This window comes from Panthera leo, chromosome C1 (assembly GCF_018350215.1).
Source record: "Panthera leo isolate Ple1 chromosome C1, P.leo_Ple1_pat1.1, whole genome shotgun sequence".
Classification (NCBI taxonomy): Eukaryota; Metazoa; Chordata; class Mammalia; order Carnivora; family Felidae; genus Panthera; species Panthera leo.
Genome location: NC_056686.1, coordinates 7,271,049 through 7,295,773, shown reverse-complemented (window position 1 = coordinate 7,295,773; position 24,725 = coordinate 7,271,049). Strand labels below are relative to the sequence as shown.

General features: G+C 40.9%; 1 protein-coding gene and 1 pseudogene across 8 annotated transcripts in view; one reads left to right on the top strand and one right to left on the bottom strand.

Moving 5' to 3' along the window:
* KIF1B (kinesin family member 1B) overlaps positions 1-24,725 on the bottom strand; it is a 144,807-nt gene that overhangs the window by 98,544 nt on the left and 21,538 nt on the right. For 6 of the 8 annotated variants that reach the window (XR_006206688.1, XM_042953771.1, XM_042953770.1 and 3 more), the window contains exons 3-5: positions 7,083-7,159; positions 6,144-6,323; positions 2,241-2,306 (exon numbers count right to left, since the gene is read on the bottom strand). Coding sequence is in view for 7 of the 8 variants with exons in the window: in XM_042953771.1 (XP_042809705.1) it covers positions 2,241-2,306; positions 6,144-6,323; positions 7,083-7,159 (323 nt within the window). In the remaining variant the exon portion in view is untranslated. Of the gene's footprint in view, positions 1-2,240; positions 2,307-6,143; positions 6,324-7,082; positions 7,160-7,688; positions 7,789-24,725 lie in introns of those variants that run through there. The other 2 variants (XM_042953768.1, XM_042953769.1) reach the window with 2 other exon arrangements.
* Positions 12,082-12,918, top strand: LOC122228627 (annotated as a pseudogene).

Genomic DNA, 24,725 nt, shown 5'->3' with positions numbered 1-24,725 from the left:
ATAGAAGCTTATCTCCATTTCTATTGCTTTTCTCTTTCATTCCATCTCAGAGCTGACTGTATATTTATACGATAATCTAAAATCAATTTTTTAAATATTGAGAACCCTCGAAGTAACTGATCCACTCTGACAGTAAAACAACAGGACGACAAATATTCCTTCTTAAAAGCAGCTCATCTTAGAAAGTGAAATGGTAATCATTCTTGTGTACTTAAACTTGTCCATACACTCCAGAATCCCAGGTAGCTATTATATCTTCTTAGAAAACTTGTCTCTTTCCACACAGGTATGGGACTAAGAGGACCCAAGTAACCGAAGCGAAAGCTGTCATGCTCCGTTACTTACTCTCTAAGATGCAAATCCACCTAAAGTCATCACTATTTCTTTTCTTTTCGAGCTAACCATTACAGACCCCACTTGGCAAATTCAATTCACTGAGCAGCATTATCTTCCAGGCACTTTGTAAGGCACTTGGCAAATATCAGTAAATGAAACAGACAAGAATTCCTGTCCCGGTGAGCTTATGACTCTAAATGAAAATAAACAAAAGGCAGATAAATAGAGAGACAGGATTATAAGTAGGTTAGAATATGATGAGTATTGTGGGGGGAAGAAACAACCAGGGCAAGAGAGATCAGGAATGCAGGGGTGGAGGGCAAGCTGCAGTGCTAAACAAGGTGGTCAAAGTAAGCTTTGTTGAGAGGATAAGATTTGAAAAAAGACCTGAAGGAGTTACAACGCTTACACCAAAAGATATCCAAGAGAAGAAAATTCCAGGCTAAGAAAAAAAAAAAAAAAAAAAAAGTAAAAAGCCCTGAGGTAGGAAAGTTCCTGTGTATTCCAGAAACAGCAAAAAAGAAAAAAAAAAAAAGAAAAAAGCCAGTGTGGCCAGAGCAGAGCAAATACAAGAGAGAACGGAGAAGAGGCAGAGGTCCCACAAACATAAGGAACCAGAGTATCAACTAGGGATCTACACCACACCCCAAGTGAGCCTCCAATATGAAAGGAAATGGCATCTTCTTTTATTATCTATCTATAAGCTCAAAAAAGTCTGTCACATTCTGGCACACCCTCTATCCTTTGAATAGTGTAAACTATGTGATTATTTTAGTAAGAATAAAAATCTACTGAATTTTCATTTGTCATACATTTAGTATTCAAAAAAATAACAGTTATGGGATGAGACAAGCTATTTAGAGAATTCATTTTTACAAAAAAATTTTTCAGAGCAGCACATTCCCCTTTTGGCATAGGATCTTCACAAAGCAGAATTCTTTAAAACTTATAAATTAATGCAATGCTGTAAAGAAGAAACCCAAGCCAGCTAAGTGGGTCAACTAGGAATTGTGTAAGTCCTATAGAAAAGTCACAACACACAGATAAAAAAAAGTAGTTTGCTTAAAAACGGCTTCATGTCTCAGAACAGGCTCACGTTAATGGAAGACCTTAATCATTTGTTTCTATGAAACTGAGTACCAAACATGGGGGTAACGAGAGCTTCATAAAGCACATATAAGTGAGTGGAAATGTTCATCAAATAAATTAATGTATAGAATGCAATTCTACAGACCTGTTCTTCAAAGAGCTGGAGTATTCACTGGATGGAGAGTAACTTTCTAAGCTTATAAGCAATTATGAAGAAGGGAGGGGCGAAGAGATCTGATTATAAATATTTTAAAAACCAATGCCTATCGGAAATCATTATTGATAATATTAAAAGGGGAAAGAATTCACACAAATGAATATCGAGATAAACACTGCAACCCAAAATGTAAACAGGCATGTGCATAATTTACCAGATGTTCAACTACACTAATAATCAAAAGAATTCTACTTTAAGTAAGCAAGAAATTGTGCCCTTCTCAAATTGGCAGAGTAAAAAACGAAAACACTAAATGTTGGCAAGGACACAATGGGTGCTTACACCCTCCTGATAGGACTGGAAATTGGTACAGCATTTCCTTCTAAAAAGCCACTTGGCAATTCAAATGTATTGTCTGACAAGCGGCTACATAAAGGAAATAGCTAAAAATAAAGCTTATGAACAAGCTTACGACTTACGAACAAGGATTTAATTGCGACACTATTCGTTATGACCCAAACTTAGAAATAGCCTACGAGTACAAAACTGGGGGAATCGTTAAGTGATCTAGCTCAGTCATAATGTGGGGCCTTTGCAAAGTAACACTGGAGGGAATGGAGTCCGGAGGCCTCTTGCTTTAACCCACAGTTGTACTCACCTCTACAGAGTAAGACATTTCTTCATTACAGTTGTCGTTGATTTTCTCGAACAGTTCTTCACACAACTACAGAAGCAGGAGAGGCGGGAACAGCATAGATGAGAGAGGTACAAAGTTACTCATGAGTGCTAAACGAATTAGCGAGATCCCTTTTCTCTTAAAGTATGAATAGCAACAATATCAAAGGTGAATGCTTTGAATGGAATAAAAGGAGAGTTCGGAGTATGGTCTCCTCCAATCTCATCTCTATTCTCCCTCAATGACAGCATCTCAAAGAAAGCCACATTTAGGGAAGAGGAGGAGCTCTCCAGCGTTAGGTCCCTGGCACATTTAGTTTATGTGAATTCAATTCTTCACACTATCCTCGAGTACCTGTGACTCTGCTATTAGCATTATTACATAGCAGTCACTGCTATTAAACTACACTTTGCATGCATTTTATTTATCATGCTGTATACATTACACATTGTCAGTTACCATATATGTTATAAATTCATACATATATATGTATAAGAAGAGAATGCATGCTATTTAGACGGAGTAAATGAAGGTATTTAAGAATAATTTTGACTGTACAGGGGTGCCTGGCTGGCTCAGTTGGTGGAGTGTGTGATTCCTAATCTCAGGGTTGTTAAGTTCGAGCCCCACACTCAGTGCAGAGTACTTAAAAATAAAATCTTTTAAAAAAAGAATAATTTTAACTGTATAAAAATTTCCCCTTTACCTCTGTCTTAAGATTCCAAACCCTTTATGAGAAGATACTCCACAACATGGTGACATTTCTAATAGAAAACATTAATTTTTCTAGATCAGGAAAATCATAAAATTTCACTCTCCCCATCCTTTGAATTTACTCAAAATATGTGATACTTTAATAGGAGTACTTAATAAAATTTTATTGAATTTTCATTTGCTATACATTTTTTTAAATGATTACTATTTTTGAGAGAGAGAGGGCACACACATGGGGTAGTAAGGGTGGGGTAGACAGGGAGGGAGAGAGAGAGAGAATCTTAAAGAGGCTCCACACTCAGCAAGGAGCCCCATGTGGGGCTCAATCTCAGGACTCTGAGATCATGACCCAAGATGAAATCAAGAGTCAGAGACTCAACCAACTGAGCCACCCAGGCGCCCCATTTGCTATACATTTAATGTCAAGGCAATCAATATACATTTGGAAAATGAACTATATGTTTGTGATTCTCTAGAAGTCTAAATACAACTTAAAATTTACTGTGGGGAGCGCCTGTGTGGCTCAGTTGGTTAAGCATCTGACTACGGCTCAGATCATAATCTCATGGGGAAAAAAAAAAAAAATCTCATGGGGTGTGAGTTCGGGCCCCAAATCGGGCTCTGCACTGTCAGCCGGGAGACTGCTTTGGATCCTCTGTCTCCCTGTCTTCCTGCCCCTCCCTGCCCCACACACATGCTCTCTCTCTCTCTCTCAAGACTAAACATTAAAAAATTTTTTTAAAGAATTACATTTATTACAGGGGTGTCTGGGTGGCTCAGTTAAGCACCTGACTCTTGATTTCAGCTAGGGTCACAATCTCATGGTTGTAAGACTGAGCCCCACATCCAGCTCTGTGCTAAGCGTGGATCCTGCTTGGGATTCTCTCTTTCCCTCTCTGCCCCTCCCCCATAAGTGTGAACGCACGCGAGTGCGAGCACACTTTCTCTGTCAAAATGAATATTAAAAAAAATAAAAAATAATACAATGTATTAAAAATGGCAGTTTCTAAATGATAATCCTGTTTTAAAAAATTAATGCTTTTGCATTAAAATAAAATATTCCAAAATTCTGCCAAAAAAGGGATATATATGTAATTATAGAAAAATTCCAATAGCAAACAAATTAAGGTTAAAGGAGAGGGAAGGAGAAACTAAGTGTGATGACGGGATAAACAGGACTGTCTACTGTAACTTGCTATAATCTACAAAAAGATATTTTATTGCTAAAGAAGTATCACATTGTAGAAAAAGCAAAGCCTGCTTTTGAATTCCGGCTCTGCCACTTCCCTGGGCAAGTGATGTGACCTCCCTATGCCTCAGTTTCCTCGTCTTTAAAATGAGGAAAAAAACTCAGAGGAAGACAAAAATCATATGACTTCACTCACATGAGGACTTTAAGAGACAAAACAGATGAACATAAGGGAAGGGAAACAAAAATAATATAGAAACAGGGAGGGGGACAAAACAAAAGAGACTCATAAATATGGAGAACAAACGGAGGGTTGCCAGAGGGGTTGTGGGAGGGGGGATGGGCTAAATGGGTCAGGGGCATTAAGGAATCTACTGAAATCATTGCTTCACTATATACTAACTAATTTTGATGTAAATTTTAAAAAATAAAAAATAAAGTTAAATCACAAAAAAAAATAAAATAAAATGAGGAAAATAAAATAAAACAAGGGCACCTGGGTGGCTCAGTTGGTTAAGCATTTGACTTCCGCTCAGGTCGTGATCTCACAGTTTGTGAGTTCGAGCCCAGCATCGTTGTGTTCCAGCCCCGCTTCGGGTGAGCACAAGCCCTACTTCAGGTGTGCTTGAGCCCCACATTGGGTGACAATGAGCTTGTCCCCTCCCCTCTCTTTCTCTCCCCCCACCACCTGCCCCTCGTTGGATTCTCATTCTCTCTCTCTCTCTCTCAGTCTCTCGCTCACTTGCATCCCCTCTCTCTCTCAAAAAAAAAAAAAGAAAGAAAAATGCAATTAGGAAAATGAAATTAAATGAAAGAAGAGGAGGAGAGGAGAGGAGAGGAGAGGAGAGGAGAGGAGAGGAGAGGAGAGGAGAGGAGAGGAGAGGAAAGGAAAGGAAAGGAAAGGAAAGGAAAGGAAGAAAGAGAAGAGAAGAGAAAAATGAAAAAAGAAACAACAACATCTACCTCTTAGGGTCAAATGAGGAGGATATCTATAGATAAGCTAATGTCTGTGAAACACTTGGACCAGTACTTGGCACATGGTGAGTGCTACCTAATGTCTTCTCTAATTAGTACTGTAATTGCTATTCCTGCATATAAAGAAGGACAATTCCCAAGTATATCTTCATATTGACATGTATTTTTCACAGAAAAAAATATGCTAGTATGTTCAATTTTTTCTGAAAAATTCTTGACGTTTACTGATAGTGAAGCATTTCAATTATACAGCTGAATTTAAAATTATGCTCCAATAATCCACTAGGAAAAGTAGCTACTGCTCTCTTATGATATTTTGTTCTCAGAATACAGAGATGAGTCACACTAAGCCTGTATTTTAAAAAACACTTTAAAATTAATTCCAAATATCACCAATAAACGCAAACCAACCATATTTTTCTTATTACCAAAAGAAGTTCCTTCTAAATACCTGGGTTACAACTCTTCTCCATTCCGAACAATACAAGGCCAAAGACACTGCTCTTAAGATTTCCCAGACCGTTCAAGCTTAAAGTGTTAGCATCAAATTAATAAGATAAAAGGAAAATATCTCTGAGAAGGCAATCAAAAAACAAAAATAATCTCATGCTTACGAGGTGATCTATATATGGGACTTGGGGGCGGGGGTATCAGACCGGCGACAACACTGGTGTCCCCAGGACTCAGAACAGAGCATGGCACATACTACCACTTTTTTTTAAGAAGCCGGTAACACGGGTCAGGAGATACAATAACCAGACGTGGGGGTACAGCAAAATCTTTACAGAACGTCAACTTCCCTGCCTTTAAAGACGGACATGTATACACATCAGTCTTTTTCCACCAGACTGTTAGTTACTTTGAGAGAAGGGGACCAGTGATTTATTTTTGTGCCTCACATACAATAGTCCCTGAATAAGTGTCTGCTAAGTAAAAATAACTATTACAGCAACTGAAGGCTAAGAGTAATAATAAACAGAGGTCTTTGTCATTTTTTGCTTCTTTACCTGTGGAATGATGCCAGCCTGGCTTTCTTCTTGTTTACCCATCATTGTATAAGATTTCCCAGCACCAGTCTGCCCGTAGGCAAAAATACAGACATTATAGCCCTCAAAGGCATGTAAGAGCATTTCCTTTCCAATGTCATTGTACACGCGGTTTTGAGATGCAAAACAGGGATCTTCAGGCTGGAAAGATTAAAAGGAGAAATCAATGGCATTTTATTTGCATACTTTCCTATGTTTATTTGGTTACTTCTATAATAAATCAAAAGTGTCTGGAATCTCAACAGTCACCTAAAATGTATTATAAAATGTCTTAGTTCCTCCAACACACAGTTTATTTTTCTCTTATTAAACACACACAACCACAGTCACCCAGGTCACAGCCACACGTAAAAATACCTACATGAAATTACCTCACTTGATTACATTTCACTTTCCATCATCTTAAAAGTATTACTCTTCCATTCATAGAAGCTGCAAGAACGTTTTCTTAAATGGAAAATGGGACTGAAAGAGCAAAGGTCAAGTCCATATATAGAAATACTCCTCTGCACTCACTCCAGGTGGTGTGGCTATTTCTCAATAAACCCAGCTCCTAGTGACGAGCGTCGACCCCCCCTTCACAGGCCCCTTCCCTTGGCCAGCAGGCTTTGTCAGGAGTTTGAAACCTTTCCTACTCCAACACAAAACAGAAGAGGAAAACCAAAAAAACCAGGAAAAACATGTAATGAAGAGTTGCAGAAGCAAGCTCTAGTTGAGGAACAATCCCCAGGAGCCTGCAAGACTGGGGGTCCTTTACCAAGTAAGGGCACTGCAAAGGGCCCCCGCTCTCTCCGTTTCCTGGGTGTCGGGCATCTTTGCTTTCCCTGTGGACCTTCGAGCGCTTTCACAACTGCTCCCGGCCTGCCCCGCTCTATTGCGCCGCACCCCGAGTATACGCACCGAGGTGTGCGACCAGTAGGAGTAGTCGAAACTGAAGGACTTTGGAGCTTCCTTTGGGTTCTTTGGGTTAATAATACCTAGAGAATGAAAATGATTTGATTTGATAAGTCACTCCGTTACATTTTCTTTAGTTCAACATGATGTTATGTTGTAAATTCAAAACACCCAAATCAGGAAATTCATACTACTGAATCCGAACACGGAAATGTAAAAATTTTTAAAAAAATCACATCCTGAATAGGTAGGATCTGTCCACAGAACTTAAAAGAATCAGACCAACAACATTCACCGGGTGCCACCAGGATTTAGAACACAGCCTGGCATACAGTAGGTGCTCAGGAAATATTCAAAATTTGGAAATGGGCCACATTACTATTTCAAGGTACTTCATAAAGCTTAAAATATTTCAATACATCAGAAATAAAAATTAGAAAATTATTGAATCGATCCAACTACTACCTGAAATAAACTCTTGTTAAAGATCTTATTATTACTTTAGAAAAGCATTTGATAATGAAAGACAGTCTTTTTGCTGAAATCCACAGTTGATAATCAAGTATGCATGTACATGTGTGTATTACGTATGTATACAGTAGAACCACACACCACAAATCTTCTGTAGAATGTTACAGAAAGCAAAATTACTTCTTGACTGCAAAGCACGAAGCCTTACTGCCGACAGTGAAAATATTTCTCGAGTGATTAATCCAGTCACACTCTACTTTGGGGACTGACTGAATGCTGAAGTTTCGCCTCTCTTCCTTTCTCTTACATACAAAGCTTCAGCGTCTCATATTTCACATGGAATAGAATCTTTATAACATGTGGTCACGAAATCTCCTCAAAGACCAGACATCTCAACCAATCTGCTTCTCTGGAAGGCATGGCCACATCCCAGGCTATCAGTGAGATCAGGATTAAAAATAAATCTGTCCAGGGCAGCTGCTGCTCAGGACATAAATAGCAACAGTTGCTACGGTGCTTAGTTCTCTCTCGCGCTGGATTCCACTGGGTATGGCCCCACAACTTATGTTCAAACCTCAAATGCTGACAGAGTATTAATAAGGCTCACACTGCACATAATCATGTGACAAGCAGACATAGTTCTAGAAAGAACATCTCCCCACACACAAATGGCAACCTAAGCAAAGAAGTGTGCTTCTAACCAAAAGGCACTAGGGACAAGATTTAAATAATAGCCAACACTCATGGAGCACTTACTCTAAGCTCTGAGACCTTTCTGTGTACTAACCTATTTCATCCTCCCAGCCACTAAAGCACATAGAGGTTTCATTACTGCCACCGTATAGATAGAGACACTATCACAAAGAGGTTAAATAACTTACCCAAGGCTGTATAGAGAGCTAGCTAGTGGCAATCCAGGATGTGGACTTGGAGAGTTTAACTCCAGAGCCCACACTCTTAGCCAAGGCACCCGTCATCTAAAGGCTATTCCCTACATGTATCAACTGTCAAGGTAGACACAGGCATTTTTATGCGGACGCATACTTCACGTGTGCGTGTATGCGTATGCACATAATCACCCCCCCCCCAAATTACATCACAGACATTGCTCAAAACTCTCCTTACCCATTTAAAACTAGGAATTATGAGGATTACAGTTCCTAAAAGATGAAAGCCTACACACAAACTCTACCAAAAAAACGGAAATCAGTGTCATGTGAACCAGATTCAGGTTTCAGGGGCTCAGCAATAAAGACAATGACGAGACACAGGATATGACCTCTGAAGCAGTCTTCACCACTCAAAAACATGGTTAAAATAAACACTTTGTAACCTATAGGAAATGTGCTGTCATAAAACTTCATTAAAAAAAAATTTTTTTTTAATGTTTATTTGAGAGAGAGAGAGACCAAAAGCAAGTGGCGGAGGGGCAGAGAGAGAGAGAGAGAGAGAGAGAGAGAGAGAGAGCGGGCAACACAAAATCCGAAGCAGGTTCCAGGCTCCGAGCTGTCAGCACAGAGCCAGAAACGGGGCTCGAACCCACAAACCGTGAGATCACGACCTGAGCCGAAGCCTGACGCTTAACTGACTGAGCCACCCAGGCACCCCCGTCATAAAAACTTTTAAGCCATACTTCAGTCTTTTAGCTACTCATTGGTGGTACTGATTCTGCCAAGAACACTTAAGGGCTGGTTTTCAATCCTACCTCTTTGTTCTCTTTTTCCTAGTAAAGAAAAAGAAACAGTACACCAGTGAGTAACTTCCTTGATTCACTTGAAATCCTTTTCCTCTTCCTTACGATTCCCTTCTTCCGGATCTTTGAAACTCCTGAAACTAATAAAGTTTCCTAACTTACAGATTTGAAACCATGCTGCCTTTTAAGTAACTGCTTGTATGCAGACAAAACCCTTTTTAACATAAATAAGTAAATCAAAATATAATTTTAAAGGGCTATTTGCATTACAGTTATGTTAAGCAAGATGAAATTATCCACAATATTTTTTAAAATATTTAATTCCTAAATGAAAGATATTTACAGAAGACACTTCAGAACAACGTAAAACTCAATGTTGTTGTTACCTGTTTGAGAGGGTAGTGTAAGCAGAGAGCCCCAGAAGACATGGATAATTTCTATGTTAACTGGGTAGCAGTTAAAGGATAGTTTGTTTTATATTATTCTTTTTTTTTTCAATATATGAAATTTACTGTCAAATTCGTTTCCATACAACACCCAGTGCTCATCCCAAAAGGTGCCCTCCTCAATACCCATCACCCACCCTCCCCTCCCTCCCACCCCCCATCAACCCTCAGTTTGTTCTCAGTTTTTAACATTCTCTTATGCTTTGGCTCTCTCCCACTCTAACCTCTTTTTTTTTTTTCCTTCCCCTCCCCCATGGGTTTCTGTTACGTTTCTCAGGATCCACATAAGAGTGAAACCATATGGTATCTGTCTTTCTTTGTATGGCTTATTTCACTTAGCATCACACTCTCCAGTTCCATCCACATTGCTACAAAGGGCCATATTTCGTTCTTTCTTATTGCCATGTAGTACTCCATTGTGTATATAAACCACAATTTCTTTATCTATTCATCAGTTGATGGACATTTAGGCTCTTTCCATAATTTGGCTATTGTTGAGAGTGCTGCTAGAAACATTGGGTGTTTTATATTATTCTTATATTTATATATGCTTTGTACCGTCTTGAATATAGGAAGTGTTCCTAATAAAAAATTTTGGAACTCCCAACTCTACAAATGAAAAGAAAAAACTGTTATAAAGATAAAATATCAGAGGGCACCTGGGTAGCTCAGTTGGTTGACCATCTGACTTCAGCTCAGGTCATGATCTTGCAGTTGGTGAGTTCAAGCTCCACGTCAGGCTCTGTGCTGACAGCTCAGAGCCTGGAGCCTGCTTCAGATTTTGTGTCTCCCTCTCTTTCTGGTGTGTCCCCCACCCCCGCCACTCATGCTCTGTCTGTCTTTCTCAAAAATAAACATTAAAAAAAAAAAAGATAAAATATCGGGGGGCATGTGGGTGGCTCAGTCAGTTAAACATCCAACTTCAGCTCAGGTCATGATCTCACAGTTCATGAGTTTGAGCCCAACGTCAGGTTCTCTTCTCTGCTGTCAGCGCAGAGCCCGCTTCAGACCCTCTGCCCCCCACCTCTGTCCCTCCCCTCCTCTCAAAAATAAATAAACATTAAAAAAAAAAAACAGACTTAAAAAATTATTTAAAAAAAGAAACTACTTGGGTACCTGGGTGGCTCAGTCACTTAAGCACTGGACTCTTGACTTCCATTCAGGTCATGATCTCACAGCTCATAAGAAGACTGAGCCCTGAGCTGAACTCTGTGCTGACAGCAGGGAGCCTACTTGGGATTCTCTCTCCCTCTCTCTCCACACCTCCCCCACTCACGCTCTCTCATGCTCTCTATCTCTCAAAATAAATTTAAAAAACATTTTTTTAAGTTTTTTTTTAAAAAAAGATAAAGTATCAATGACAGCACTTGACCTCATCAGAAGTCCATGAACTCCACCATTACTTTCACAATGAACTAATAATATGTTCTCAATGTGCCAAAGGTTTTTTTCTTTCTGAATTAGTAACAGTTGAGATCTTACTTCCTTTAACCCAATTAAGAAACAGGATGTTTCAACATTAATAAAAGGGGGGAGGGATAACACAGTACATATAATGGAAAGGGAATGGGATTTGGATCAAAAGACGGTTTAGAATATGTTAATATTCTAAATACATGACAGACCCTTAATATTTAGAATTTTTTGTCACCTTGGGTATTGCTGCACTTTTAAGTCCTCCCTAAAACTGAGATCATACCTAGTTCACAGGATTAAATGAGGAAAGCAATATACAAATGCTCATTTTGAAAAATAGGTATTTTATCTTGTTTTTCACTCGGTGTTTTAGTGGCTACAGTCCATAGTCCTTACACCAAAGTTAGCAAAGTTCATTCACTAATTGATAAAATAAGCTAAAGCGGAACAGAAGAATTCTATTTCTCGCCAAGAATCAAAACTACGTTGGGGTTCTTTACCTGTGCCACCAAATCTCAGGTGCTCCTACCACATTATAAATCCCCTTCAATATATGGACTGCGTCTCGTGGATCCTCTGCACCAAACACACATTCAGATGCATGTCCCTCCATTTGTCATGCATAATTTTAATTTCATTAAATCCCATGCCATTTTTAGAAGCATAAAAAGAAAAAGAAGAATAGTACACACCTGTGCAGATTACACATAAAGTACCAGTTCATCTTATCAACTTTCACAGAAAAAACATAGAATTGTATTACCAAAAGATTAGGCACTATTTAACACAGTGTAAGAATAATTAATAATTAATTAATGCTATCAATAGCAATTCATAATATCTTCAACACATAAATTCTTTTCACCGCTGACCCGAGTCACGGGTCAGCCAAAGATGGCTGCGTTCAGGCTAGTTGAGCAAAGGCTGGAGTGAACCCCAGCGTGCAGAGGAGGGTTGTGAGCAGAGCATAAGGCTCAAGATGAAAAATCGTGAACCAGATGATAACTGTCAGGGAAGATTTAGTTTTCAATATCATAAACAGAAAAATTAACCACCTCCCAGAAGCAGAAAGGAATCTGTTTGAACATGGATCAGTTTATATCGGACTTAATGCTGCTCTCTGTGGTCTAATAGCAAACAGTCTTCTTCGACGCATCTTGAACGTGACACAGGCTCGTATAGCTGCTGGCTTACCAATGGCAGTGTTCCCATTTTTGACTGCGCATGCATCTTGCAAAGGTTTTGCAAATCTACCTTTGAATACAGGTGATTTGAATTGTGAAACCTGTACCATAACACGGGGTGGACTGGTTGGTCTTGTTTTTGGTGGTCCGTACCCTGTTTTCTTGGCTATACCTGTGAATGGTGGCCTAGCAGCCAGGTATGAGTCAGCCCTGCTACCAGAAAAAGGAAACAACTTACTGGACTAGAATTTCGAAGCTCATCTTTAGAAAGATGTTATTTCCCATTTTGCTCCAGACCATGTTTGCAGCATACCTTGGATCTAGACAATATAAGTTAGTTATAAAGGCTCTTCAGTTACCTGAACCTGGCCTAGAAATTCAGTGATTGTTAAACAACTCTGTACACAAAAATAAAACTGTAATGTATGAATAAATGTCTAGTGTATGAATAAAATAAATAAATAAGTAAATAAAAATAAACTATTTTCACCAATGTAAACACTGCTACAAACGCAGCATGCCTGCCAGGGTCACATGTCAACAGTGTGCAGGCTTTGTTTAGGATAAATCATCTTTTTTTTTTTTTTTACAAGAAATGGATCCCAGGAATATTTTGAGGGCTAGAGTCAGAACGTAACTCTTTTAAATGCTGTACACCTCATATTGTTTTATTTTCTATAAAATCACCTTTCATGCCACTTTTCAAGGCCCCTTTTAAGCAACTTCCATACCTCAGGCCTCTTCTCCTATGAAGACTTCTCCGGACACACAGTATACTCCAGACCTGGACCTACCTCCACAAGCAACTTTTCACAGATGACCTCAAGAATCATCTCCGGGCGCCTGGGTGGCTCAGTCGGTTGAGCATCCAACTTCAGCTCAGGTCATGATCTCGCTATTCATGGGTTCCAGCCCTGCATCAGGCTCTGTGCTGACAGCTCAGAACCTGGAGCCTGCTTCGGATTCTGTGTCTCCCTCTCTCTGCTCCTCCCCCACTCAGGCTCTGTCTCTGTCTCTCTCTCAAAAATAAAGAAACCTTAAAAAAAAAGAATCACCTCCAACTTTCTTAACACCCTACATCTGATCTATCCTGTCAGCTCTACTTTCAAAATGAATCCAGAATCCCATGGCTTCTCCAGCACCACCGTTACCACCCTGGTCCAAACTACTGCCTCCTTCACCAGAAGACAGCGGTAATTCCTAACAAGGCTCCCGGCTTCCCCTCCCCCCTCCCCCCTCCCCCCCCTCCCCCCTGGAGAGACTTATCCCCACACTGCAAACGGTGGTCCTTTGCTCAGACTAACCCAGATCAGATCCATGACACGCCTCTGGTGAGCATTCCGATGGGGTCCCAGCATACACTGAACAAAACTCTACTCTCCCTCTGAGCTCCTGTCCAGCTACTGGAGTGATTCACTCCCCACTCCAGCCCCACTGCCCTTCTTACTGAAGATATACCCTCACTTCAGGGCCTCTGAACTTTGGCTCTACCAGGAGTGCCACTCGCCCAGGTGTGGGAACAGCCCACCCCCTAACTTCATACAGGTCTCTGCTCACATGGCACCATATCAGATGGCCCTTTTCTGGGCGTGCCTTCACTCTCCATCTGCTTTCCCTGCCTTACTTGTCTTCACTGCACTCCTGACTACCTGACTTATTACAAGTCACTGGCATGCAGGTTCCAGGACACCAGAACTTCTGTTTCATCCACTGCTATATTCCAGTTCCGAGGAGAGCACCTGCCACATAGTAGATTCTCAATATATACCCAAAGACCCAAGGACTATGTTAGTTTTATCTTTCCTTACAGATTGTCACTGCTTTGTAGCTGGAAACCATGACTCCTCTTTCTGTATCACGCACTGTGCTGACTTCATAAGTAGCTGATGCTTGTATGTGGACTGGTACATAGCTCTCTCTACACAACTTGCTTCCTGAGTCTTTTCTTCCTGAGCAGCCAACTTACTCACCTTCTGGCAAGAAAGATTAATCTCTGGGAGAGGAGGAATCTAAATTCCAATCTCAGGAGTAGAAATACAACTTTCAGGAAACAGCAGTAATAGGTAAACAGGGGACAGGAGAAAAGACAACCAGGTTTTAAACAGGAAGATATGTTGATGGAGGTCACCAGGAAGGTCAAGGATAAAGGAAAATATAATGGAGGCAGGAAGAGTGGGGTAGGTGTTGGAAATCCCTCTCCTTCTCCAGGTCTTGAGAACTGTGTCTTACAGTATACATGTCACAGGAAATATGGACTTTCATATCAGACAGAGGGTACCTTACCATTCAAATTTATTGCTGTAAAATTTTCTCCAGTGTCCTACATATAAAAGGCTTGCCCAGCCTAAGGATTCTTATGTGGGTGTGAAACAGATTCTTGACCTCACACACAAGACACACACCCAAGAGGCGGTGCCATATGATAAACACCAACAGACATAAATAAATGCTAATTTCTCAGTACTCATCTTCCCAAGCACTTCCTCTGAAACATACATTCCATCAGAAGGGTGAGGTACACTGGCTGAGTCACTGGTGAATAGATCATAACTACACCTAGGTGCATCAAAGATCTTCAACAAAACACTGTTAGATGGCATCCACCTGAACAAGTTCATTTTCCTGATCTTTCTGCCTGTCTTTGAACAGTCCCTGCCCCTTTGCCTTCTACACTTTTACTCATTGTGCTCAGCTTTCCAAATCTCCCAGGTTGGCGGGAAATGACGCTAGTTTCCATGCTAACGTTAATCTTTCCCCCAAAGAAGCATTATTGCAAAAGATCCCAAGACCCTAGTTTAAGAAAAGAAAACTTAAACAGCACTTTCATTCATTGGGCATATTTACTGAGCACAAAACATATTTATTAAGCACAAACTATGTGCCAGGCACTGTGCTGGGGATAAAATGGCAAACAAACAAGTTATTTCTGCCCTTCTAGGGCTAATAGCCAATGGAGAAGAAAGACATACAATCACATAAAATAAATAAATGCTCTCAAATTATAATAAGAGCCATGCTAGACAAGCATGGGGTCCTATAAGAACACATAAACAGGTAAACTCTGATGTGATAAAACAGAGAAGGCTGGGCTGAAGGATAAAGGAGATGACTAAGGAAAGTGCAGAGATAACAACAGCTAGCACGTAGTAAATGCTTACTATGTTCCAAACACTGGGCTAAATAAAGCATTACATGTATTCACTCATTTAATCCTCATGATAACCTTACGAAGTAGATGCTATCATCTTCTCCATTTTATATTTGGAGCACCAGAGAAGAAGGCGCTTGTCCCAGGTCAGGGCCTAGACTACAGCTTGGAACATCTGGCCCCAAGGCTCCAAACCACTGGGCAATACGCATCCCAAGTCAGAGAGAACTGCGTTAGGAAACCCTGGGGCAAAAAGAAACACGTGGCATCCAGATTCCAGTTTGGCTGGTATGGCTCAAGTGTAGTGAACAACAAAGGGTTAGAAGCACTGAAATCTCAGAATCAAATCACAGATGGACTTCAAGGAGCTGGTGAACCCCTGAGCAATCAGAAGCCACTGGACTGACTTGACTACAGCATGGAGAGTGGCCTGGAGGAAGGCCTGAGTGGAAGTACGGAGACCAATTACACAGAACACAACCACCACTGCAGGATGTTTGGGAAATTTTGCCATTTACATAACAACTCCCATGAGAACTGCATTTGGCGTCAGAAATCCCCAAGTTCCACGATGTAGCATTTGTGGGGGCAGGGAGACAGAAGGGTCCATTCTGAGATCAAAAACATTACGTCTCTTGATCCAAAACTGAATTTTATCTTACAATATGACCCAATGTTTGGGGTGCCCGGGTGGCTCAGTTGGTTAAGGATCTGACTCTTGGCTTCGGCTCAGGTCATACTCTCACAGTTCATGAGACTGAGCCCCACATCAGGCTCTGTGCTGACAGCGAGCAGCCTACTTGGGATTCTCTCTCTCTCTTTCTCTCTGCCCCTCCCCTCACTCACACTCCCTCATTCTCTCAAAATGAATAAACTTAAATATCTATGTGTATATATATACACATATATATACATACATACGTATATGTATATACATATACATATATATATACATATATGTATATATATATATAACCCAACAGTCAATGATCAAAACACAAGCTGACCTAGAAAATATTTTTAGAAGACGTTTTCAAGGATTTTAGCAATGAAGGAAATGGAATAGTATAGAGGCTTTAACATACCCCTCTATGTATCCATTATTATCCATCTATAACTTGGGCATATAACAAATTATTTATGCCTCAATTTTCTTACCCGTAAATGGGTACAATATTTCCTATTTTATAGAACTGTTGTGAAGATTAATGACTAGTCCATGTTGAAAATTCTAACACAAAGCAAATGTTCAAAATATTCCTTCATTTAACAAATACTTGAGTACCTACTATGCCCAGACGTGAAGCATCTAGTGAAAACCAGTCCCTTATCTTCAAGGAGCTTACATTTTAATTCAGAAGTCAGATAATAAACTAAAAGAGACAGTATGACCTGGGTAAAACAAAAGAGAGGAGATATAAGGTGACGGTGGAGGTGGCAGGGGTGGCTCTTTCAGTAAAAGTGGGCAGATTGCCACCTCTGAGAAGGTAATATTTGAGCAGGGACTGTAGTGACATTTAAGGAAAAGCAAGACCACCAGAGTAGCCAGAAAAAAGGAAGTAGTAATGAGACGCCAAATCAGATAGCTAGCCAGAGGCCAAATGCTGTGGCCCTGTGGCCAAGGCGAAGATGTTTAGTTACGTTCCAGAAGTGACAGGAAGCCAATGAAGGATCCGAAGCACAGAGGTGACGTGCTCTGATTTACACTTCCAAACAGGACTCTGGCTACTGTATGGAACAAAGAAGCTACTGCAGTACTGGCTCTCACTACAGAAGAACGGGGTTCAGGACACAGTGTGAAGGCAGAAGAGACAGGCCTTACTGATGGACCGCAGGTGGTCTGTAAGAAAGAGAGAGAGGGCCAGAGCGACGCCGACATTTGGTCTGACAAACTGAAAAGAAGAGGTGAGAAAGAGCCACTTGAGGTGCACAGGGAAAACACCAGTTCTGCTGAGGACATGCTAAGTTTAAGACTTCTTAGGCTTTCAAGTAGGGTTAGGTTGGCAGCTGAGTGGACAAGTCCAGAGATCTACACAGAGGTCGGTCCAGACTGCAGAAATGAATTGGGGAGTCATCATCACCTCATAAAACTTAAAGCCCTGACCCTGAATGAATGAAATCACTTAGGGGTCCGTCTTCTCTGGAGACAGAGGAGAGATCAAAGAAGAGAGACAGAATCCTGGTGCGCTTTGAACACAGGAAGTGAGGAAGAAGGCAGAATGGCCTGTGAGGGAGGAAGGCAATAGAGAGAACCTGGGGACCAAGAGACAAGACAGAAATGATCCAAGGAGGAAGTCAAGCTATGCCACCATTCATTATTACCATGCTTTTATTACCACAACCATTTCTGGCCCCACAGGAGGAATGAGTCCCCGTTCGGGTGATCTCCTGACTTCCCGAATAACTCGTTCTGCTCACCCTCACCTCTGTGCCTGAGCCCCCTTCATCCAGATCTCAGCTTGTTTCAAGGCTGTCTTCTGTAAGTCCCCTTCACAGGCTAGAAAGGCAGCTTCAGCACTGAAGTCTGAGTGGATCCCGCCCCCAGGATCTTGCATTTCTCTCTCCCTAGGCCTTGCACGCCTTTCCCCTCTGTCCTCACACTTTTATTCCTCATGCTGGAGCCCAGCTACCTTCGGAGAGCTGGAGAAGAGTGAGAAACAGGACAGCCTCTTTCACGTGAAGGCTTACCTGATGACCCTTATCCAAGATACATGGAAATGCCTTTAAAATGATTACCACAAAATGTCCTATAGGTTTTAGTTTGTTGATGGACCACAGGACCATCTTCTCTTTCTTACAGACACTTCCAGTCGAAATTGGCCTCACAAAGTCTTCTGTTAAGTCCTCCAACTTGACCCCTTTTTTCCTTTGCTTTCTTCCCAACTTTGTTACTGCAGCATTAAGAAGCAGGAACAATGTTTTAATTACTAAGCCCTAGAAAACAAGGCAGTCAAAACAAGATTGGTACTTAAAAGCCTTTATATTCTCCAGAATAAATTTGTTTATCTAATATTTCAAAGTCTCTATGTAGCAATTATACTGTTGTTGGCAAACTATTAAAGATCTTGCCTGCAACTACAATTAACTTATCATTGTGGCAACACTGTAACTTTATATTAACTTTTCGAACACAGCAATGTTTCGGGCTTGTTAAAAATCCCAGTGACGGGGCGCCTGGGTGGCTCGGTCGGTTAAGCGTCCGACTTCGGCTCAGGTCATGATCTCACGGTCTGTCAGTTCGAGCCCCGCGTCGGGCTCTGGGCTGACCGCTCAGAGCCTGGAGCCTGTTTCAGATTCTGTGTCTCCCTCTCTCTCTGCCCCTCCCCTGTTCATGCTCTGTCTCTCTCTGTCTCAAAAATAAATAAACGTTAAAAAAAATTTTTTTTTAATAAATAAATAAACGTTAAAAAAAAAAATCCCAGTGACATCTTCAGTACAAACTTCCTCTTCCAAAATATACCCAAAATATGAGGAATACTGCACAAAATAAAGTCATTTGGTACAACATTTATATTCCCAAACCATAAAACCACAACCCATAAGCAGCTCCCTCCCCTACTCAGAATAACATATTTCCAAAATATATTAAAATGGTATAAAAGCATATTGCCAGAAAGTAGAATTGAGAAGATCTATAATCACAAAGTTCCTTAATCATTTAAAATAACAAACTTAGATTCCAAATCCTATAAACAATATAAACATACTTACTATATGTGTTCACTATTCAATCCCAGAGTAGTAAAAATAAATATAAAACGGGAAAAAACAAAACTCTATCAACTCTGTAATGTCACAGTGCCATCCTCAACTGGATATAAAATAAATTATGCTAGCTATAAGAAACATTTTTTAAGATTTTATTTAAGATTTTTTTAAGATTTATTTTTAAGATTTTTTAAGATTTTTTAAAGTAATTTCTCTATACCCAAAGTGGGGCTCGAACTCACAAACCCGAGATCAAGACTTGCAGGCTCCCAAGACTGAGCCAGCCAGGCACCCAAGTCGTAATAAACATTAAACAAGCCCCCGACTGACATCTCTTCTGCCCTTCTAAGCAAATGCTCAATGACTAGGAAAGGAGATGCTCTGGAAGGCCTAGCTCTCGCTCAGTCCAAATGGCACAAAGACGGAGGAAGTAATTATAATGCCCTGCTATTCACAATTACCTTGCAGCAAGAACGGCATCAAAATAAATTTTCATGTAACAGTTAAGGTCAAATTACACATAAACCGTACTTCTACACAGAATGATAAAACTGAGGATTTTGAGAGGCAGTGTGTGCTGCAGAGAGGTTAAGAATGAGGTTCTGGAATCAAACAACTCAATTTCATTCCCTAGTTCTCCCAAGTTCTGGATGTGCGACCCCAGAAAAGTCATCTGTGAAATGGGGAAAACAGGAATCTCTGCCCTGGGGTTATTGTGACGACGGCATGAGGTAAAATCTGTAAGTGCCTGATTGTGGCTGGCACAGCTGAAGTGTTTATTACTGCTTTTGTTGTTGTTAATTACTAATCATGGTTTGGTTTTTTTCCCCAATAAAAAGCATTTAAAAAGCTGCTTTTGTTCTTCCCTTCACCCATTGTGCCTCCTCAAGTTTATCCACAGTTATAAAATGAACTCTTGGTATCAGACCAGAAGAACGTCACAAGGAAACAGCAAATGGAGCTCAACCGCTCACAGAGCTTCTGCTAACTCTGGCCATATAGTTTTCTGTTCTGCCCAAACAAAAAGGCTTCCCAGACATTCCCTACCTCTCCAGGCCCTACTCCTCAATTATTCACATGTCTCTCGATGCTTTCATAAGAGTCGTCAGAGTACTGTGATATTTATCTCTAAGGTTCTGAGAGCCTGGTGGCCTGGTGGCCTCCCAGCCTATGCCTGCTGAGTAACAAAAACTTAATTTCCTATAGTTGCTCTCAAAAACCTAATTTCGTGTTTCTTCCTCCTACCACCGGGATGTCCGGAGCATTCATCCCTAAGCAATACGACTAAGAACTGTTTTTAGCCTGCTGGAAATGATTTTGATAAAATAAGCAACTGTTACTATGCTACCAAAAACTAAATCTAAATCCCTACCTTGCCTACCGTGCAAGCAGACGGAGGTAGCAGGCCCTTCCCCGGTCTCACGAACACTCTCCAGACTTTGCTAGCTCCCATCACAGCACTTCACGCTTCACTGGGCAACCACCAAAAGCAATCAGCACCATGTTATCAGCACGGACTTTTAAAAATGAACTCCAAAACATCTCTGGAGAATTGCCAAGAAGGCACTTAAAAAGGAAAGAAAGGAACACAAAAGAAGAGAAAAGCCTGGGCACGGCTGCTCTCCCTTTTGGAAAAAAACATCAGACGCATCTATGAGGGCCACGTGAAATACAGTTTAGATTTAATTAAGGCAACCTCGAAAGTCCAGAACAATCAGATGCAAAGCAGCCAAGAATGAGGACTAAACTTCCTACAAGGCTTCAGCTAGTCTTCTCTGCCCTGTTTGGAATCCAGGTGGTAGATTTTTTAGGTAATTGAAGATGTTCAAATCATAGAACGTAATAAAAAGCAGCCGCAAATACATAATACCAAAGGCCTCCTCCAACCTGGAGATAGGTGCAATTGTTTCCACCTTTAAATTTATACTCCCATTGAAAATAACAATTGAGGTACCAAAACTAATTACAAAAAAAAACTTTTTTAAGAAATAACCTTTCGAACACTATCCTATGCAGCATACCAGATTCCACTGGATCCTCACCAACAACCCTGGGAGATTAGGGTGAGTAGGCACTGGCAACATTTCCACTGACTAAATGAAAAACTTTAGGCTCAAGTGTCTGAACACAGAGAAGGAGCTAAATAATGTACAATTTACAAACACAGTCAAATCCGTGTAGCCACTAAGATCACATTCTTGCAGAATACGTGGGGAAATGTACCCAATATGCTACTAAGTAAAAGACCAGATGCTTGACAAAGGGAGAAGGGAGGTCAATGAACAGACTTTAGCTTTTATTCTGAATGAAATGGGAAATACCTTACAGTTTTGACGGAAAAGAAAATCCCACTTCGATTCTAAAAGGATTGCACTTGCTGCTCTATTGAGAAAAGAGGGCTAGAAAACAGAGGTTAAAGCCTCAAGACTTGCTAGGAGGTTACCGCGGCAGCGGCTCTAGAGGGAAGAGTGGTCTGGGTACCTTCTGAGACAGAGCCCACAGGCCTTTCTGAAGGAGACAGCGCAGGAGAGAAATCAAGGATGGTTGCGTGATTTTTGCCCTGAGCAAACCACAAAGACAATTTCCACTGAGCGGAAGGAGGAGAGCGCAGGGAAGCAGGACCGAAGAGAACACACTCGGAGTTCAGTTTTGGACGCGGCAAGTTTGAAATGCTTATCAGGCAGGAGAGATGCCAGGTAAACGGCTGCACACGCTGCCTTCAGAAACAATTCCTTCCCCACCTGTGTGGGGCTTACACTTTTCTTACAGCAGGCCTAAGAAGCAGTTTTAAAGCTCAAGTGTGTGATAACAGGGCATTAGCTAAAGAAATTACGGTGTATTAATATACCAGAATACTGAACAGCCATTACAATCATGTTCTTGAAGAATACTTAAAAGAAGGTGCTCAATAAATTAATGATAGATTCACTCATCTCATCTAAAAGAGGGTACGTTCCAGGGATACATTCCAGAATGTCAGTTTAGTAAGTTGCCACATGGGAAGTCATTGTGTCAGATGTAGAAGAAAAGACAAAGTACGTTTTGGGCCTGAGGGAAAGGAAAGCAAAAGCTGCCTTCAAAACTACGAGGGGGCAGAAGAGGGGTCAGGTGCACAGCAAAGTCAGGGGCCAGCAGATAGGGGTAGATTTAGAAGGCTAGCCTCAAAATTCATCTAAAAGTCGTTCTAAAGGACACACTCAGTTTCCACCAACTCCCGCTGAGTAAATATAGTATTACTTCCGGGGCACCCCTACTCCCCCAGCCCCAACACACACACACACACACACACACACACACACACACACACACACACACACACACCCCGCACCCCCCTCCAGCTGTAGCTCCAACTCCCAACTAGAGGAAAAGTGTTTCATTTCAAAACTTTAAAAAAGTTTCCATGCCACTGGCACCCAAGTTGATTTCAATATATTTTACTGAACTCTGCTTCCAGTGCCACATAAGTCTCGTCTTCTTGCTGACCTTCTAGCAGTCCAGTAACTAAACGAGCTATGGACATGTAACTTAAAAAGGAAACATTCCTCTCCTTGGAAGAAGAGAGTGACAAGTGTCTAGAGGACTTCAGAAAGAGGGGGCGGGAGACAAATTTCATGGGCTTGTGCCCATCACACGATACACCCTGGTCACTGATATTGAGAGGCATGGGTATACAGCAGCTCTATTTGCAAGGTGAAGACTTTGTCTTTTCCCTTTGTTTGTATGCTCTTCCAATTACTTAGTATACATATAGTAGAGAGAGTCATTAAACATATAAATGTATCAAAGGTACAAGCTGCAACAACAGAACAAAACCCCAGGTAGCCACCAGACAGCTCTAGAACATGATTCTCACCCCTGCAGTGCCACTGTGTCCTCCCAGATCTCTCTGCCCACCACCTCATCTCTGAGGCATGCTGAATTTTGTCATTACTGCCTTACTTTTCTTCATAGTTTTACCCATGTGTTTGTAGGGCATAAAGAATATAGAGAACAGCTTTGTATGTTTTTGAGATTTACATAAATATACCAATTTCTTTCGCGACTCGCTTGTACAGCTACCATTTGCTTATAATTTGTGTGTGTGTGCACAGTAATTCTCTGTTGTGTTCTATTTTATGTAAGTGTACCATGATTTATTTACCCATCCCCCTGTTGATGGATACTGGGTTGTTTCCAGTTTTTTTCTCTAAGAAAAACTAGTGCCGTTAAGAGTTTAAATGCCCCAATCTTCAGCAGTTTCAGTGACTCGATGAAACGCACTACACTGGCAGCCGGCCACAGAGATACAGGACTGGGCATGAGTGAGCCACGGAGTTCACAGAATGCATGCTGACAAAGGGTGTGTTTAAAAATATCGAGCATTCCCTCTCTAAGGTTAGAGCACATGGTGTGGAGGAGAAGTGCTGCTGAAGAGCTGGCCTCATCCTACATCTCCAGCCACACTATGAAGCACTCTGGATGCTGTGTTACAGAGCTCATGGCTTATCCCAGAAAAGACTTCAGGAGAATTCACTCTGATTGTAGGTTACAAAATGCATTCAGATTTAAAAGAATTCCTTCCAAAAGTCTTCCTTTCTAAACCTCCGCTTTGTCCCCTCCTCCATCCCAAATTTCCATTAATGGACATGAAGTCATTCTTCGTACCAGTTGTGATGTACAGTATTCCATTTTGAAATGTACATGTGTGAATGAAAAAGCCTTTAAAAATGTACCATGTTAGTAATTAATGGCGGGGGCGGGGGAGACAGGGTCCCTTCTACCCCACTAAGATTTGGGTACTGAAAAACAAAGACCCCAAGCAACGAAGACTGATAAATACATAAAGGAGACTGACCAAAGGGCTAGCTACAGACAGATTCCTGTGGTTAAAGGCAAAGCAAAAGTATTATAATTTAATACCTAAAGGACCATGTGAGAACCAGCTTTACCTACCCTCCTGTTTTTCAGCAGGGAATTAATGCAGCTTCAAAGTCTTCAGATTTACCATAAATGTGAGCAGTTCAGCTATTAATTTTCCCCCACTTTCCTTTTTAGGAGCAATTAGACACACACACACACATACACACACACACACACACACAGCTTCCAAAGTGGGAAAACTTGGAATTTAACAGGATATTATTAAACAAAGCCATTTGTATGCACTTGGTCTCCAAAATGTCAAGGCAGTAACATTTATCTGTGCCATGGAAAATATTCCCTCTGAGACCAGAAAGTGCTTAAATAAAACTGCTACTACTCAGCTTTCAGATCTGGCACATTCCCTAAAGTACTCTTCACCCTCTTCTACTTTTTCATAAGAGACCTTATGGCAGGAACATTCCACTGCATTCCGTGTGCAATCAGCTATAATCCCTGTGAGCAACAGTCCAGGCCAGCTTGCCAGCACAGCAGTCTTTTAATGCAGCTAACATGTGTGGCTACAGCAAATTCATTTCATTTTTTTCAACAAAATGCAAGCTTTCTCCCATTCTTAAGCCCAACTTTTTTTTTTTAAATAAGCCACTAATGCTTTCTAATGGAGCAAGTAGTTTGCTTAAAATCTCTCACATAAAAATTACGTGGATCACATTTTAGCCAAAC